Genomic DNA, 19,351 nt, shown 5'->3' with positions numbered 1-19,351 from the left:
TTTTCAATACCAAATGAGGCTTAAATATTAGCACAAAGTCTACTACTCAATCTTGTAGGGTATAAAATACCCCTAAATCAGCATGTCATCCACCTCCTCCCTCTTCTCTCCTCTGGCCCACACTGGTTTTCTCTTCTTTGGATGCAAAGCAGAATGGCAGGCCTTTACAGGTATCTTCCTAACTTACATACAGACTTTTTAAATATCATTCAGTTTCTATATATGGGGACTTTCTATTTCCTTCACCAAAGTGAGATTTCCTATTCCACTGCCCCACAGAGCTGCTTCTTGAATCAATAATAATTTTTAGGTACCATGTCTTTGCCAAGAGATATTGCGAACCAATGCAGTCAAACACGGGATCAAGGTCTTTCCTCTTCTACGATAAACCTCAGTTGAAATGTGACACTGGCTTTGAGGTCTGTCTGTCTTTCCATTCTAAAGCCGTCCTACATCTGCCTTCCTGGAGCAAAACCTCAGGACCTGTGATGCTTCCTGGCTTTCTCACATCTGTCAGCCTTAAAACTTGGGAAAAACACACTCAACTCAGATGTAATGAGGAGGAAAGTCACAGGGAAAAAGGGTCAAGTACAAACCCCGTAAAACTGAGCCTGAAATCAGCTCCAACAGGAAACCTAACAGGGGAGCCCACTATCTCTCCCTCAGTGTCAAATATCCACCACCTATACCACTGCTACTGGAGGAAGAGTCAACACCAGAGCTGGGGATGTGCTCAATGACAGAGTGCTTGTCTAGCATATATGAGGCCCTGGGTTCCATCCCCAGGACCACGGAACCCAAAAAATATTTAAAAAGTCACCGCCACATCTTTATTGCATATACAAGTGAATAACTTACCATAGAATACCCCCAAGAGTAGACAATGCCCACTTACAGAACTCAGGAGATAAATACAGTGTAAATCTATTAACAGAGGCTGAGAAGCAAACAGATTAGACAAGAATTTATAAGAAGAACAGTGCATAAATTTTCCTGGCCAGGAGAAACTGGGCTGTGCATGCTAGTGAGGTCCGGAGAACTCCTGGCAAAGTACACATGGAAGATTACGTCTGGGGATCAAGAGAAAGTTTGGGGATGGTGTAAGAAAGAAGGATGCCCTGTGAATTGGTGCTGGGGAGATGTAGAGGCCCTATGATAGGGAACATCATCTAGAAACATAGATTTGGGTGACCTTGACCTCTCCTGTCAGGCAAGAAGGCAAGGAAGGGACTACCAGGAGGTTGGCTTCCAGTGCAGATTTTGACAAGATGAGGCTGAGACATAGACCCTTGCTGGATTTGCTCAGATTTGCAGTTCTGCTCTGGCCAAGTGATTTCCACCAAACCTACCTAATGAATCGCCTCAGGAGTTGAATGAGCCAGCATGCGGTCAGATGCCCAGACTTTTAGTCACACATAAGAAAATAGTAAGAGTCACCCTGAGTTGCCCAGGACTCCCACTTCAATAAAGTACCCTAAGTGTGGGACAAAGGAAAAGACCACAATGCTAAGAAGAACTGGAGTCTCAGAAGCCCCACAAGCACAGTGGCTGAGGCTGAGGGCAGGCAGCTGTCCCCACAATGTTTCATGCAGTTCTCTTGGAAGACAGGATTTAGCCCACATCTCTTTGGACTGCTGGCTGGGTCTGCTGCCTGGCTGCGGTCACTCCATTCTTTGGAACAGAGCTAACTGCCCTCTTTCCTTCCTTCGTAGTCATTGTAAGGGCTGGTTCGAGCCTGGGCCCGGGGGATGGAGAAATCCTTTTGGGGAGTCCGATTCTGAAAAAGAAGTGATCATATTGTTAAATTTCAAAGATCTTCCAAGCTGGGCAGGGATTTAATCTTTCCTTTCTACCAAGTCTCCTCCCAGGTACTGCCTGTGCCCAGCATTCCACCCGACCCCATAAAAAGCAAATTGTAGGAAAAAAAAAGACACGTCATCCTTTCAAGATGGCTTCCCAGGAGCCATCAGACAACATCATTCCCAAAGGGCAAATGTCCCTGGTGCAAACACTACCAATAAAGAAGAATGATTATTTACCTGAAGCTGCAAGTGGGTGGAATAAGGGGCATAGCAGGTATCCCCTGCCTCTTGAAAACCTGAAACACAGGGAGAAGAGAAATTGAAGCATTAGGACTCCACCTGTCCCACTGTACCCCTTGCCACAGTATGTATGACAGCTTGTCTCTTTGTTTCTCCAGTAAACTTCAGGTTTCTTACAGGGAAAGACCATATTCTCAAGCCCAGCACCAGGCACCCAGTGAGCACACTGATTAGATGAAAGAATGACATGGTCCCTAAGGAATCCCCTTTCCAAAATGTTCTCCTCCACTGCAAAAGCACCCTTGAAAAGTCATTAAAAAGTCTTTTCAGATATAGATCTGACCAGAGGTGTCCCTAGAGTGAATCTCACTAGGGATTTACTCACTTCCTTAACTGTCTGACAAGGCAAGAAAGGGAAGGATTTGTGAGCAATTGTTTTCTATGTGTTTTGGGAAAATCAGAGAGTTTTAAACTTGGGAAACATACATGATCACTATTAATGCCACTTAAAGCGATTCAATTATTTCCCACCAAATTTACCTGCCCAATTTGATACAATTTAGAGTACAAGCATTAACCAGAATGATTCCTGCCCTGCAGCTGACCCTGGAGAGTAAGGAACTCATGATGAACACACAAATAACTATTAAATGAGACAGACTCTGATAAGAGCATTTCAAAGTTCTACAGATGCAAGGGCGGAGCAATGACTGAGAGAGACTGGAGAATGCTTGACTTGCGAAAGGGTCAGAAGAGCAGGAGAAGGCCTCATCAGGCAGAGGACAGGTGCACCTGCAGCCCAGCCACTGTGGCAGGAAGACGCAGGGACTTGGTCTGTGTGGGCTGAGGGCAAGGCTTCATAGGGGCTTGAGGCCTCCCAGATCTGACATAACAGGATGGATGGTGGGGGGGTGCAGTGAGGAGTGTGAGAAGCCAAGTGTGGTGGCTGGAGAAGCACTTGAGGAGAGTAAGCTGACAGCGTCCCACACACGAAAAGCGTAAAGGAGAAGCCAAAAGAGAACCATGACAGGGAATCCAGGAGGAGGTGACAGAGTGAAGCCCTGGGAATGCAAAGAAGGGGTTGGGATGGTAGAAATTCTGCTCCTGCCCTCCCACATGCCCAGAAGAGAGACCAGGCTGCAGTGAAGAGCCCCAGGAAGCTCAGCACCTCAGGCTTCCAAAGAAAAGGCTTTTTTTTTTTTTTTTTTGTACTAGGGATTGAACCCAGAGGCACTTAACCACTGAGCCACAATCCCAGCCCTTTTTATTTTGAGACAGGGCCTCACTAAATTGCTGAGGCTGGATTTGAACTTGTGACCCTCCTGTTTCAGCCTCCCAAGCCACTGGGATTATAGGCCTGTGCCACCACTCCCATCAAAAAAAAAAAAAAAAACACCTCTTTTAAGTGGTGCTGAGAACACAGGCTTAAAGTTCCCTCATTCCTGTTCAGAAACCATTTCTACCCTGTGATAGACTCCAAGGTCAATGTGAACCTAGAGATCAATGAATAGATCCTCACTGGCAATGCAGCTTCTGGCTATTGGTGTGGTCTCTTTCTCTTATGAGAACATCTGAAAAGCCCCTGGCTACTCACACCTCCCAAGGAGCACAATTGGCTCATTTTTTTTTTATGTCATATGTCATCTTTTCCCTCCCAAGGGCCCAGAGATATACAATCAAATGTTTGTGCTAAAATCAAAAACCGCCCGGGGTTCGATCCTCAGCACCACATTCAAAACAAAGATGTTGTATCCACCGATAACTAAAATATAAATATTAAAAAAATTCTCTCTCTCTCTCCTCTCTCACTCTCTTTAAAAAAAAAAAAAATCTTGGTAACTTTACGGAGATTCCTGCCAGTTTATAATAAAAGGACTTGCTCCGTCCTGCACCCCATGTCAATGCAGGAAATCATGGCTTGGCATCCTGCACTCTAATCCACAAAGGCTGGAAGGAATTTCCACTTATCTTTTATAAAAAGCACAGTCTCACCCACATACCACTAGAAACTCTCCCAGTCATTCCTTTTCCTTTTCCTTTTCTTTGCCCCATCTTATTTTGATTCAGAGACACCTACCTGGTATTGCATAGAAAGTACTAGATAAAGACTCCAGAAACTAGCTACTGGTTCTACTTGTCTCTAAGTGGTTGGATGATTTTAAGCAAGATCCGAGCTTTGGGGAATTTATTCATTCTATTAGGACATAACCTGGAAAAATCCTGCATATTCCTTATAGTTACAATATCCTCTGACCCTCCCCCACCCTCCCACCCAAGGATTCTCAATCGCACCTGGAGTGATTTCCTCTTGAGAATAGGCTCTGTTCTCCATCCCATAGCTCTGCTTCATGAGCTGAGGTTGACAAAAAGCATCTTCCACCGGGTAATCCATGGGGTTCCGTTGCTTTGTAAGCAGGTAAAACTCAGGGGCAACATAAGCCAAGAGGAAAACCCAGCCATTGGCAACCAAGGCCGTGCTCAAGATGGTGTCATCCCATTGGGGACCAGGGGTAGGAATCAAGAGCAAAGTGATCCATGCCACCCAGATGACAATGGAGAAGAACATGGTGAGGCAGATGTGGGCCCCATGTCTCTTCCAGCCACTGAAGGATCCACAGAAGGTGAAGAAGGATGTGAGGAAGGTCAGCGCCATCAAGAAAAGGACGTAGATAAGCAACATGATAAAGTCTTCATTTCGACGAGCAACAGAAAGCTCAGAAAAGATGTCGACATTGGTCCTGTTCATGGTGAGGACGACATATTCAATGGCGATGACGTCCTGTACCAGGCTGAAGCCCACGGCTAGGCCCAGAATCACCATCCAGGACAGGGGCTGCCTCCCATGGACTAGCTTCATCAAGTTAAAAGCATGAGCCAGGAGGCAAGAGAAGCAAATAGAAAAGAGGACACCAAAGAGGAAGAAGCGTGTGGGCCCTGTGCCCCCATCCAGCTTGATGATGAAGGCGAAGGTGAGGCCAAAGACCCCCAACACTCCCAGGAGGAAGAGAAACTGGGTCGGGAGCATTTTCCGTCTGTTGGAGTCCTGCACCCTACAGATGAGGATCAGGAGAGCGAACATGAAGACCACTGAGGTCACAGCCCCTGCTGCGGCTATTGTTTCTAGGACGATGCCCCATGCTTCAGACATATCACAAAGTCTCTGGTACCTGGAGTCCAGGTGTGAGCGGCAGCCACTGGGGGCGGTTGTGGTCATTCTGGTCCTACATAAAAACAAAGTTAGGGTTGGGGGTGAGTTTGAACAAACTCAGACACAAGACTGAAAAAGGATTAGGAAAAAATACATGTTCAGCCAATTTTGCCCTTGAACTTGCTACATTAGATAAAGCTACCAACTTTTCCTTTACCTTGAAGCCAGAGGATCCAATGTGCCAAAGAGGTATTTCTTTTTTTTTTCTTTCTTTCTTTCTTTTTTTCCCCAAAGAGGTATTTCAGAGCCTAGTTTCCTCATCTTTAAAATAGGGTTAATAATTTGCATCTCATAGGGTTGAGGATCCAAGGTGCCAAAGAAGTATTTCTTTTTTTGTGTGTGTGATATGGTCAAAAAACATATCACATATGACCTGCCAGAGTTCTTAATATTTTGGGCTAGTGTTTTCTTAGGAATTCATGAACACAGAAATATCTAAGCATAAAGTGAACACAGTCTCAAGTCTTTTTCCATCTTTGGCCCTATTTCAGATATCACTTGTAAGCAACCCATTCTCTCATGGAACAGAGGAGTTACCAGAACTGGAGATTTCTCTGCAGAGAGCTAACACTCACTTCTGAGTCCCTGATTCCTCTTCCTTGGCTCTGCTGTCTCATATTGAAAGAGTTTCTCCCCAGCCTTAACACTTACATGGATGGTTTAACTAATTCCCAAAGAATGTGGAAGGAAATTTCCTTACCATAACTAGCTCTAAACTAGCTACCTATAAGGATGGAAGTCCTGGATGAAACAAAAACAGGGGGTAACTCAACAACAACAAAACTATTACTAATACCTAACACTCATTTCTACTATGAGTCAGAATTTGACTTCTGATCACCTTACATAAATATTAGTTTAATTTCATGTCAACCTTATGAGATGCAAATTATTAGCCCTCTTTTATAGATGAGGAAACTGAGTGCCAGGCATGGTGGTTCACACCTGTACTCCCAGCAACTTGGGAGGCTGAGGCAGGACAATCAAATTCAAGACCAGCCTCAGCAACTTAGAACCTGTTTCAAAAGAAAATATAAAGGGCTGGGAATGTAACTCAGCAGTAAAATATCTCTGGGTTCAATCCCCAGTTACACACATGCACACACACACACACACACACACACACACAGATTAGGAAACTGAAACTGGAAGAGGTCAAGTTACTTGCTGAACATCAGATATATATATATATATATTTATATATATTGGATAATTTTTTTTTCCAATGCTGGAGATCAAACTGGGACCTTTTGCATACTAAACAAATACTCTACCACGGAGCTATATCCTTGGCCCCAGAGATAGATTTGAATCCAAGTTCCCTGGCTGTAGGATCCATGCTCTTATCGACTATAGGTGCTCTCTCTCTCTCTGATGAGTTCTACAGGATATTAAAATACACTGAGGGCTGAGGTTGCGGCTCAGAGGTAGAGCGCTCACCTAGCATGGGTGGGGCACCTCATAAAAATAAAATAAAGGTACTGTGTCCACCTACAACTAAAAAATAAATGCTTTAAAAAATTATTTTTAAAAAATGCAATCTGAGCTTCTCTCCCCTACCCACCCCATCTTTCTTTCATTGGATGCCCCATTATGGCCCTGATTTCACTCTTAGACCAGGAAGGCTGAGAGGCCCCAAGTGATAGATGATTCACAAGTAGGTAATCTGCTCACTCACTTGGGATAATCAGGAATTGACTGGGTATGCTTCAGCTTACTTCCCATATATCTGCCCTTAATATCTCAGGGAAAAGCCTTTTTTCTCTGCCCCACAACCTCCTTGTGAACTTGACACCCAGGTGACCCCCATGACATCTAAATCCCAGGGATTCAGGGAACACTAGGAAGCTAAATTAGGGAACTGGAAAGAGAAGGGACTTTCCACATTTCCTCAAAGTTGGTGGCTCTCAAATTTCAGTCAATGTCAGCTTATTCAACATTGCTAGACACACCTACAACCCCAACAGTTTCTACATGAACTACAAATTTTATCTGAATTATTTTGTTGAATGCTATTTGTGCGTGAAGTCTTCTCTCTCAGCTTTTCTTTTTCTAGTGTGGGGATTGCTCACTCGTTGGTGAGAAGCTCTAAATGGACTAGGAGAGAAGTGGGAACTCGTGGGAAAGGGGCACAGGGCCAGGAAGACAGGACTTGCAGAGGCCTTCCACAGAAAAGCACAGTGAGAGCATCTCCCTTGTCTACGGTGCATGCATGAAAGGAAGACTCCTTGGAGGCCAGCAAGGACAAGGAAAGCAACACAGGCCCTGGCTCACTTCATCTCTCCACACTCTCTGGAGTAATCTTAGGGGTGATAATCTAGCAGGAAAGGTATTTCCCTCTTTTCTTTGTTCCTTCATCCTCCTGACTTCCCCTGCCAATTGCCACTTCCCCGCCCCTCAAGGTATTTGCTGTCTGTGGACAAGTAGTTGTTATCATAATTACCTGACAATTACTAAGGACTTTGAACCTCAGGACTCTAAACCTTGACCAAGACTGACAAGACAAAACACTGCCGAAAAAAGAAGCAGTAAGACAGAGATCCCAGCCCCCAGCTTGGACCTACAGGCCCCTCATTCAGCTATGAGGAGGGAGGTGTGTCTTGGAGCTTCCAGGTTCCAGACCAGAGCCTAACAAGCAATGGGCAGTGGGTGTGGAGAGAAGAGAAAACTGATTTCCCCTAATTCATCTCCACCTTCCCAGTCAAGTAAGGAGGATAGAGAAACAGTCCTAAAATGCCTGGAAAACATTAAAAAAGAAAAATAAATAAATAAATCACTTTGGCACACGCCTGTAATCCCAGCCAAAGGAGAGGTGGAGGCAGGAGGATTCCAAGTTCCAGGCCAGCCTCAGCAATTTAGTGAGACCCTGTCTCAAAAGATAAAATAAAAAGGATGGAAGATACAACCCAGTGGTAAACACCCCTGGGTTCAATCCCCAGGACCAAACCAGTACAAAAAAGAAAATAAAAACCCTTTTTAAGGTTTTTATTATTGAACTTTGTATTATAATAGAGGCCCTGTGTCCAAAACTTGGTTTCAACAATTATCAGTATATGACCAATTTTGCTTCAGCTAATGCCCCATCCCACTCACTAAATTATTTTTTTAAAGAGAGACTGAGAGAGAGAGAGAGAGAGAGAGAGAGAGAGAGAGAGAATTTTAATATTTATTTTTTAGTTTTCGGCGGACACAACATCTTTGTATGTGGTGCTAAGGATCGAACTCAGGCTGCACACATGCCAGGCAGGCATGCTACCACTTGAGCCACATCCCCAGACCTCACTAAATTATTTTTAAGCAAATCCCATATATATTTATTCATAAATACTCTACTATGTCTTTCTAAAAAATAAAACTCCTGAGCCACACTTTTAAAAATCAGCAATTTTTTAAATATCAAATATCCAGTTAAATTATTTTTCTTGGTATTGGGGATGGAAACCAGGTCCTCATGCATGCTAGGCACAAAGCTCTACCATTAACCACCGCACCTCCAGACACACAAATGTCTTCTTAAAAATGTCTCAGTAAATATTATTTACCCGAGTGACTGATTTTTTTGCCATTACCATTGTAATTTACCTCCATTAATCCTCATCCACCACTTCCCCAGCCTTATAGGGATTGCTCAACAGGTTGAAAGCATTACAAATACTTTGCATTTAGTCAGAGGAAAATAAAACTGTCCAGGATCATTAACAAGCGAGTCTGTATTGCAAGAGGTTTGTGTACCCAGAGGATGGTGCAGATGAGGAAGAGACACCAGGAAGGTACCAGAGGAGGAGCACAGGATACTGATCACTTTGTGCTACCTAAGCCCTTTCAGAATGAGTCAGGGCATGAAAGAAAGGTTAAAAAACAATCAGGGGAAAAAGAAGGAACAGAAGGAAAAAGAAGAAGAGGAGGAAGAAAGAAGGAAGGGAGTCACATATTAGGCTCAATCCCAAAGCCTTCTGTCATTCCTTCCTCTTAGGAAAAATGGGTCTCCAGTGTGTGTGGACCAAGTCAGATAACCTCTCAGAGCCTCTGCCACTGCTCTGTAAAATAAGGAAAGGAGCACACGCCTTTATTCCCCGAAACTCTGGGGCTAAGGCAGGAGGATTGAAAGTTTGAGGCCAGCTGGGCAACTTAGTGGACCCTGTCTCAAAATAAAAAGGGCTGGGGATACAGCTCGGCGTCATAGTGCCCCTGCATTCAATCTCCAGTATTTTTTAAAAAATCATAACAATAGTGGCAATATGATTATGAATAAAAATAATGACAACTGCCACATGAGCCTGTCTCTATGCCGAGTATGAAGGTCTTAACGTGTATGCTCTCATTTACATGTTTTCACACATACGATCTCATTTAATATTACTACAATCTATTTATATTCAACTCTGACAGATACAGTCATGTGTGTCCCGTCACATGAGAAGAACATTCTTTAGAGTAGTCATGATCATAACTCTGTCCTTCACTTTAAATCACTGTCATGGTCTGTAAAGTTCTTCTTCTTTCCTTCAGCCTCTCTCCTCTCTCATCCTCTCTCAGCACTGGCTTACTGAGAAGTTGCCAAACCTAGTGATTCTATACTTCTATATTCTATACTTCCTCTCAATTAACTTTTTCTTTTCTTTGTGATACTGGAGATGGACCCCAGGGGTACTCTACCTAATAGGTGACTCCTTTCCTTCCCTCCTCCTCCTCCTTTTCCTCCCCCTATTCTTTTTCCTCCTTTTCCACTGGTGGTTTTTTTTTTTTTTTTAACCTTTCTTCCACTTCCTGACTCATTCCAAAAGGGCTGAAGGCAGCACAAAGTGATCAGTACCCTGTGCTCCTCCTCTGGTACCTTCCTGGTGTCTCTCCTTTATCTGCACCATCCTCTGGGTACACAAACCTCTTGCAATACAGACTCGCTTGTTAATAACCCTGGACAGTTTTATTTTCCTCTGGCTCAGCTACATACCCAGCTCTTTTTAAATTTTATTTTAAGGCAGTGTCTAAGTTGCCCAGCTAGCCTCAAACTTGTGATCCTCCTGCCTCAGCCTCCCCAGTAGCTGGGAGCACATGCATATACCACTACACCCTGCTCAATCAACAAATATTTAAGTGTGTAATTTGTGTCAGATACCACACTAAGTGTACAAATCACACAGTATGGCCACTGCCCCTGGAGAGCTAATAGAGTCAGTTGCACTGGTGCACAACTCAGGAGTTATGGGTTGCAGAGAATGCCGAACACACATGAAAAATAGGAACCCCTTCTACCTAATTGGGGACAGGGTGGGAGTGGCAGGCAGTTTGAGAAGAGACTGGAAGAAAAGACATGAGAGGTGAACAGAGAATGGCAGATGTGTTCATGAAGGTAGAAGAGAAAGAGCTTCAGGAATGGAGGAATCCAGGACAACTCCTAGACTTCTGGTTTAGGCAGCTGCTAAATTTAGCTTTGCTGGATCTTAGATTAATAAATAATAAATCTTAAATTAATAAATAAATTTACTCAAAGTCATTCATTGCTTCATTCAGTCCTCACTGAATTACTATTTGGCCCCCATTTTACAGTTGAGGAAACTGACGCACAAAGAAATTAAATAATTTGCACAAGATTATGTGGCTCTTGCTGGGTGCGGTGGCACACATCTGTAATCCCAGTGGCTCAGGAGGCTGATGCAGGCGCATTGAAAGTTCAAACCCAGCCTCAGCATCGCAGCAAGGCCCTAAGCAACTCAGCGAGACACTATTTCTAAATAAAATATTTAAAAAGGGCTGGGGATGTGGCTCAGAGGTTAAGCACCCCTGGGTTAAAATCCTGGTTAAAAAAAAAAAACAAAACAAAACTGTGGCTCTTAAAACAATGCAAATCTTCTAAGATTGCTTTCTCCCTGGGATCATCTACAGTCTTCTCCTACAAGGTCATGCTCTTGCCTCTGACCATGAATTATTCTCTTATCAAGAAAGACCCTTTCCCTCTTGTTCACAGTCCATATGCCAAATTTCTTCAAAATTTGACCCCAAATCTAACCCCTATAATGAGGTTTTAAAATTGTCAATATTAATCCTATCTCATTCTAAATTTGTAGGTCTTGTCATAGTTTTTATAACTAAGTGTTTTCAGGCCCTGAAGTTTTTCCGTTTATATGGTATATATCAACGTTATCACCAGTGCTGACCAGCCTGTCAGATAACAAGCTTCATAAGGAAATCAAGCAGATCTTCTGTTTGTTGGTATCAATCTCACCATGTACTCTGCATGGCAGTTGCTGAGAAAATATTTTGGACTGAGACTGACAGCTGAATATTTACCCAAAGCAAGTTATTTATTAGCAAGTGTGAGTAATAGGGAGTAAGAATTTTTGAAGATGAATACGTGCTGATGCAAATCCTCATGTTTTCATCCAGGTTGAGTTATGCTAAGGGAGGAGTCCCTCAAGAAATCTCTCTGCCCTTAGCAGGATCACAGGAAAAGGAAAGTATTCATAGGAAAATCTCTAGGCTTCCCTGTTACGGGTGGCCAGCCCAATTCTGATGACATAAAAGTGAGGCATCGTAGCAAAGTCTCATGAATAGCATCTTACTAACATCATGACTTGAGTTTCTAGGTAGTTACTGGGAGAAAAAAACCATCACAGCACTATAGTTCAAAACAAGTGTAACAATAATGTTCGTACTCATTTCTGCACTTTTCCTCCTACTCTAAACAGCACATGTAAATTTTAGATTAATGTGAATATAAAATAAATATCGGAAATCTTTTTTTTTTTTTTTTCAGTTAAGATACTGAGTGAAGCTTCCAAATCTCTTTGGCCCGGAATTCTGAGAAATCAAATTTCCAGAAAACAGATAGAGAATAAAATAAAGTTCTCTACTGATTTTATATCTCAAAATTCTTAAAGATTTCTTCCTTCAAATAGTTTACTTCAATATATAAGGACAAAATATTTATGTTGGATTCAAGAGTCCAAAGTTAAGCTTTTCATATCTTCCTACCAGCCTGACTTCTAAACCTTCTGAATGGCACTATCATCTACTTGTTGCCTGGTAGATCTAAAAACACAATATATACTGTCTAATGGGGGAGACAATGGGGAAAAACAGACTACATGGCCTAAAATCAGATGACCACAGAAAGCAAGTATTATTACAATAATGAAATGGTGACTTATTTTGAAAAGACTAAATTAAACAATTATTTCTACAAGAACATCACCCAAAACAAAGGAATCGAGAAAGGTTGAAAGTTAAAAAAAAAAAAAAAAAAGGAAAAGAAATGAAAAAGAATTACTAATAGATAATGCTTATTTAAGAGGTATTATGAGTCAAACATAGTTAAATAGCTGGCTTACGGTAAAAGAATTAAGCAAGAGTTGAGATTTTAATATCACACAAAGTTGAGGTAAGGGGAAAAAGGCATTATATGTACCCCAAAGCTTGCTTCAAAATAATTAGTGATGCTCCACATTGAAGATAAAACTGTCATAAACTTTCATGTACCAAATACAGTACCAAAATAATTAAAACAAAGATTACTGATATAGAAGGAGAAACCAGAAGAAATACTTAATTATAGAATACTTCTTTGTCAGTCTTCCGTGGATTATTACACAAAATTGATCTTTTCTTTTTTTTTTTTTTCCATACTGGGGACTGAAACTGGGGGCACTTCTACCACTGTGCAATAACCCCTCCTTTTTATTTTTTATTATGTTTCAGGGTCTCACTAAGTTGCTCCAACTAGCCTCAAACTTGTGATCTTCCTGCTTCAGCCTCCCAAGTAGCTACAATTCTAAGTGTGTTAGATCTCCATTATTAATCATATAATTCAGATCCTCTGTATCAGTAATAAGCAAGCATTTTCTGTAAAGGGCCAGTAAGTAGTTCAGGCTTTGTAAGCCATATATTTGTAGCATAAAAACAGTAATAAATGTATGAGCATTGAGGTTTTCCTATAAAATTTTATTCACAAAAAGAAGTTGTGGGCTATATTTGGTCCATGGACTATATTTTGCCACCCCTGCTCTATACGATCACTTCTACTTAAGTGGTCATTTGGGGGGATGATTACACTCCCTGAAACACACACAAAAAAGCATATTTTAGAACACAAAGAAAAATCTGAGGGCTGGGGTTGTGGCTCAGTGGTAGAGCGCAAGGTGCTGGGTTCAATCCTCAGCACCACATAAAAATAAATAAAATAAAGTTATTGTGTCCAACTACAACTAAAAATAAATATTTTTTTGAAAAAAGAAAAATCTGAAATTCTAAAATAAGAAAAGTATAGATTACATATTCTGGCCACAATGCCATAGAAATAGGACTAAAAGTAGAAACAAAGGCACTGAAATACTCTGAAAGTCAAAGACTCCCTCAAGAAAAACTGCTGTCCTGTTTACTGTGTATTATACCTTCACATCATTTCCTCAGCTCAATCTTGTGAATTTTTACATAGCAGTAGATCCAGAGTGAGAAGAATAAGAATTGCAGTCAAAATTCTTCTTCAAAATATTATCTTCAATTACCACTAAGGAACAGAATATTAAAAAGTAGATTCCAAACAAGACATGTGCAGACAGAGGGGCTAGAATCAATGCAGGAAAGGCACTTGGGGCCTCCCTGAGACCCCCCCCCCAACCCCCAGGAGGTTGTCTGATGACAGTTACATGATCCTGCTGAGCAGAAAGAATAAATCAAGTTCCCTGACGCCACATTGTGAGCTCTTGGGAAACCACACAGTTCTGCTCATTCCATCCGGCCTTTGGAGTCCTGCCCTCTCCATACTTTGGAGGGAGCAAATTCTCAGCACCTGTTTCCACCCTCTCACCCCTTCATTCTTACATCTCCTAGTAGTAGCCAGCATCCAAAGCTGACCTCACCCTCGTCCCTCCCATGGTCCCCAGGCCATGCCGTCTGAAGTGGCTAAAAGAATTCCTCCTCAGGAATAAGCCCACTGCAGTGGCTGATTGCGATGAACCCTTCAACAGGTGCATCATTTACAAAAGCCTCTTCAGAGAAATCAGCCTGGAAAGGAAGGAATGGAAAGAAAGTCCTTCAACCTCCTTGATCCTGAGCAGACTTTGGCCATTTGCTACCCTTCTTCCCATGGATATTTTAAGAGATATCTTGAACCACATTTAAGCCATTCCCAGGGGCTATTTAGTTGTTGAAAGGTGGGTGGTTAGTGCCTTTTCGATTTCCATCTGCTGGGTATTCCGGAGCCACTCCAGGGACTAGGGATGGAGAGGGACTAGGAAGGAGGTGGGGCGGGTTGGGGGGTAGGCATGGCAGGAAGAGGGAGATGGTGACAGCTGCTTCCTCCCGAAAGGAGGGTATGCTGTGGAATCCAGTATAGAGAAAAGGGGTGGCTTCTAGATCTATTTCCCCAAAATAGAAGAGTACGTTGTAGTGGAAGAATAGAATTAATGGAAACTTTTCAGTATCTCAATCAAGTAGTAACTGTCATCATCTCCTCCTGCCTACACGCTTCCCCAATTTTCCTAGACCCTCTCCACCCTAGTCCCTTCCCTAACTTTAACATTTTTCTCTGTTTCTTCTCTTGCCCCAAATTGATCCCAGGGTTGCTCACCTCTTTTCTGACAAGAATTCAGCCTATTCGGAGTTTGTAGAATGTGTCTAAGCAGAAACTGTTATCCTGGTGATCTTTTTGCTCTCCGCCTCTATCTTAGCATGGGAAACCCAGAAAACAAATTCTGAGTTGAGTTAAACTAGAGGAATCCCCCTTTCTTTCGGATTAGTTATTTCCTCATAGTCAGCTGTAGTTCATCACCAGGATTCCTGGCCTCCCCTAGGCCACCCCTCCCAACGCCTACTCTCCGGTAATGATTTAAATCTGGAGGTCCCGCGCTCTCCGAGCTCCACGCGCCTCACTTACCCTAGTGTCTAGGTTTTGGCGGTGAACTTGGCGCCCTCCTCGCGCGTAAGAGAGCAGCAGACGGGCCCCTCGGTGCTGGACTAGTCAGTCCTTGGGCAGTGATCCCGCCCTCGGCTAGCAGAGCAGTTATAAAGGCTGCCGTCGCGGGAGGGAGGGAGGGAGCGGTGAGCAAGGGGGTGAGCAGAGGGCAGGGGCGGGGAGGGTCCGGGGGAGAGGACACGCCTATTCCAGTTCCACGGCACTTGGTGCTGTTATGAAAATAAAGTCACCGTGCCAGGGAATGAACCAAAGGATTCCTGACGTCAGAAGCACAGTCACTCCTGAAATGGTTGGGAGGGGGCGGAGGGGATGGAACGCGGCGGGACCCACCTCGCGCAGCGCAGCGCAGCGCATCAGACTCCTCCAAGACTTGCGCTCAGGCTACTCCCGGAGCACCGGATGATAGAGCGGCCACGGAGGACTGCTCCTTACAGGCCTACAGGTTGTCACCTCCTGGAGGAAACCACACCCGCCTTCCCCGCTGGCACTCCAGCCCCACAAGGGCAAGGACCTGCAGGCTAGATCCTAGCAGCTCCCTTGTTAATTTCAATGGAACAAGCCTGCACTTTCCCTTAGTTTAGCTTTTCTCTCCACCCTCTCACCCCACCAGCGCGGGATGCAGAGCCAGACTGAAGGAAAAAGAGGTGACCACCCTCCAGGGACTCCAGCCAAAGCGAGATAAAGGTCAAGGAAGACTTCTTCACTGGGTCCAGTTCAACAAGGACACTTATCAAAACTTGTGACCAGATGCTGGACGCTGTGCCGCACACGTAAACCCAGCATCTCCGGAGACTGAAACCAGAGGATCGCAAAAGGGCAGCCCCGGAAACTTAATTTTGAGACCCTGCCTCAAAATATAAAAATTTTTAAAGGGGTGAGAGGTGTTGGGAAAGTGGTTCAGTGGTTGATCACCTCTGGGTTCAATCCCCAGTACCAAACAAAAACGAGAAAAGAAACTGGTCAGATAACATGGGTTAGTGCCTGGGGCTGAGAGATCATTATCTCTTTAAAACTTTGCTTGTTACCTCCCCTAAAGCTTGACAATGCAGGCTGATGGGAATGGAGACACCTGATAAAATTATGGAATAAAGGAATTTGTCTTTGTTGCTTGGTTCCCCCTCCCTCTGCTACCCACTCCTCTTTTACTATCAAGCCAATCCTACTGAAACTTGCCTTTGTTGACTTGTCAAACAATCCTGGAGTAACTGCCCCTCTGTGTCAGGGCTGGGCAAGGTTCTACACCACTGCTTTGGGGAAAGGAGGCCTGAGACTGTGCTTTTAAGTGGTAGTCAGCAGATCTAGTAAACTAACCTGTATTAATCTGCATATAAATTAATGGGGGAAGGCCTAAGGCCACCCAGATTTCTTCTCCCTTCTGTCCCCTTCCCTAAATTTCCTAAATCTAAAGTCCTTTCAAAATGTGACTATGAGCTTAGTGGGTACACAAGATCCTGGGTTCAATCTCCAGCACCAAAACAAAACAAAAAATGTGAGTCTTTGGAGACCATGATTCCCTTTTGTTAGATTTTATTTCACTCCCAAGAAACCACGACCAACACCTTGGGTCTTGGAACACTTCCCTTGAGGGTGCAGGCCAGGAATCTCCCAGCTCACCATCTCCATTGCTAGGGCTTCCAGGGATGTAAGTGGAAGAGGGGTCACTGAGATGTTGGTGGGACTAGAAAGGGCAGTGCATTTTAGTGTGTACCATCCATGAAGTCAGGGCTTCTGTCAAGACTTCAGCTTTCTCATTTGTTAGAGAAGGAAGTTGAACTAGATCACCATTGTACAATAGAACTATAATTCAAGCCACAAATCCAAGCCACACATATAATGTTATTTTTTAGCAGCCATATTAAAACGTTTTTTAAAGGGAATTAATTCTAATTATACATTTTATTTAACCCAATAGACCACAAATAGGATTGTTTCAACATGTAATCAACTTTTTAAATATTATTGAGCTATTTTACATTGTTTTGTCAAACTACATCCTCAAGAACCCAGTGAGTATTTTATACTCACCGCACATTGTCACTTTGGACCAGCACATGTTAAGGGCTTAAAAGCCATATGAGGCTGGCTAGTGGCTACAACGCTGATCAGCACAGAGCTGGTTGTCTCTGGGATCTCTTCCAGCTCTGGCATTTTAGGATCTGAATCACCATATCCACAGTGAGGTTCAGGACATCAAGCAAAAGACATCAAGTCTGAGGAGGAAACAAAAGCAGAGGGGACATGATTTCTTCTCCCTCCATACACCCCCTTCTCAGGACAAGAATCTTGGGAAACCTAATGAGAGTGTGGTGAGTGTGTTTTATTTATCCTGTTCTTTATTCTCTGTGTGATGTCTAGCTGGCTGGTCTAGGGGTTGCAAAAGAAAGATGATATGGGGATGCTTGTTCTTAAGTACTATCAGCTGTCACCATCCTTTACTTTGCTGTTGACTGTGACCTGGTTCTTTTAGCACTCTCTCTCCTACCCTCCTTGGAACTTCATTTTTTCTTCGTTTCTCTTTACAGGTGCATCAGCTCAGCTCAAAGCCTGGATGAGAGTCAGGCCAGTGAGCATCCAAAACACAGAGTTCAGGAGAGGTGTTAAGCACCTCCCTGTGAGGAGTAACCTTCAGTTCTGAAGCCTGGGTTCCTTGCCTGCCTCTCCTGGTCCTAGCCCCGTACCTGAGTTCATAGATCCTGATGTCTGGGAGGTAAGAAAGATAAAGGGAGAGTGGCATAACTGAGTGATTCTGAGATGCTTCTAAGGGGGAAAGGGAAGAAATCAGTAGATGGGATAGTTCATTTCCTGAGTCTGTTGTCTGCTAAAAGTTGAGGGTCTTCTATGGTTTGCAAATGGTTTGAGTGTGTGTCCCCCAAGGGTCCTTGTGTTGGAAACTTCATCTCCAGTGTGACATGTTAGGAGATGGTGAAACCTTTAATAGGTAGGGCTGCTGGGCTGTGTGGCAGAATACCCCTGGGTTCAATTCCAAGTACCACAAAAAAAAAAAAAAAAAAAGGTATGGCCAAGTGGGAAGTCACTGGGGACCCTGCCCTTGGAAAGGATTAAGGGTTATTACAAAAGAAGTGAACCTGGCCCCTCCCTTTCTCTGCTTCCTGACTCCAGATGAGAGGGCTTGCTCCTGCACAGGTGTTCACACTGTTACAATTAGCCATGAGGGGATACAGCCCAGGGCATGAGGCCCTCATCAGAGTATGCAGTATGCTGTTTGGACTTTAAACCTCCAGAAATGGGAGCTAAATAAACTTCTTTTCTTTATAATGTTAGACTGTAGCCAGTAATGTTGATGCACACCTGTAATCCCAGCTACTCGAAAGGCTAAATCAGGAGGATCACAAGTTGGAGACCGGGAAGGGAAACCTGATGAAACCTGTCTCAAAATAAAGATAAATAAAAGCTGGGGATATAGCTCAGTGGTAAGGCCCCTTAGGTTCAATCCTAGTACCCAAAATAAAAAATAATAATTATATGTATACAATTGTACATACATGTGTACACATATATAAAATACTTGCATCAGGTATTTGGTTATAGTGACAGAAAGCTAATTCAGGGCCCTTGGAAATCAATGGAAGAAATATTATGAAGGGAGTCTGGAGACCCATGCTTCATCCAAATCTAGCTGTCCTCCTTTGAATGTTACCTGGTGATGGTAGCATGGTTGAGCGACGGAGAAGGGATGCTCACCTGACTGGAAACGAGGAGAGGAGAAGAGAGAGCCCACAACAAAGGTGCCTTGTTCCCCCGAACAGAGAGGCTGCTCTGACACTGGGGTGGCCCTTCAATCTGCTGTAAGGCCAGCTAGGGATTCTCGGGTTCTATGAGGATGGTCCTGGCTCTGCCCCAATCTGGAGGCACCAGATCCCAGTCCTTGCTGACACTTCCCTTACCAATGTCCCACCAAATATGGCTACCACGGCCCCTCTCAAGCTCAGAAACTCAGACAGCTCTACCAATATCTTCACCTGACCTCTTTACTAATGCTACCCTAGGGTGGGGGACGCAGAACCTCAGGCCTTGGGCTCTCCTTTTTCTCTCTTTACTTCTTCACTAGGAGATAGGTGGAAGGTGCCACCTATCTCCCTCCTTGACCTCAATGAACTCTCATTTAAGAAGCACCTGAGTCAGCAGAAGAAGAACACAGAGGAATTGTCTCCTCAGATTTTTACTTTTGGA

General features: G+C 43.6%; 1 protein-coding gene across 2 annotated transcripts; it reads right to left on the bottom strand.

Annotated features, from left to right (window-relative positions):
• Positions 1-866: 866 nt before the first annotated feature.
• Positions 867-15,552, bottom strand: Gprc5a (G protein-coupled receptor class C group 5 member A). 2 transcript variants are annotated; one of them, XM_076852680.1, is made up of 4 exons: positions 15,491-15,552; positions 4,335-5,263; positions 2,040-2,098; positions 867-1,777 (listed from the first exon to the last, which is right to left on the bottom strand). In XM_076852680.1, exons 2-4 carry the CDS (start codon positions 5,254-5,256, stop codon positions 1,685-1,687), a joined length of 1,074 nt encoding a protein of 357 aa, XP_076708795.1. In that variant the 5' UTR covers positions 5,257-5,263; positions 15,491-15,552; the 3' UTR covers positions 867-1,684. The 2 variants fall into 2 exon arrangements, with proteins under 2 accessions (XP_076708795.1, XP_076708794.1); XM_076852679.1 differs by lacking the exon at positions 15,491-15,552 and adding an exon at positions 15,122-15,251.
• Between the last annotated feature and the right edge of the window lie 3,799 nt (positions 15,553-19,351).

This window comes from Callospermophilus lateralis, chromosome 4 (genome assembly GCF_048772815.1).
Source record: "Callospermophilus lateralis isolate mCalLat2 chromosome 4, mCalLat2.hap1, whole genome shotgun sequence".
Classification (NCBI taxonomy): Eukaryota; Metazoa; Chordata; class Mammalia; order Rodentia; family Sciuridae; genus Callospermophilus; species Callospermophilus lateralis.
The sequence above is the reverse complement of the archived record's forward strand: the minus strand, read 5'-3'. Positions and strand labels throughout refer to the sequence as shown.

Excerpts from the sequence above, each read along its gene's own strand:
- Gprc5a (XM_076852680.1), bottom strand. The coding sequence starts at position 5,256 with ATGACCACAACCGCCCCCAGTGGCTGCCGCTCACACCTGGACTCCAGG. Across the intron at positions 2,099-4,334 it reads TCAAGAGGAAATCACTCCAG|GTTTTCAAGAGGCAGGGGAT; the intron begins GTGCGATTGAGA and ends CCTGTGTTTCAG. Across the intron at positions 1,778-2,039 it reads CCACCCACTTGCAGCTTCAG|AATCGGACTCCCCAAAAGGA; the intron begins GTAAATAATCAT and ends CTTCTTTTTCAG.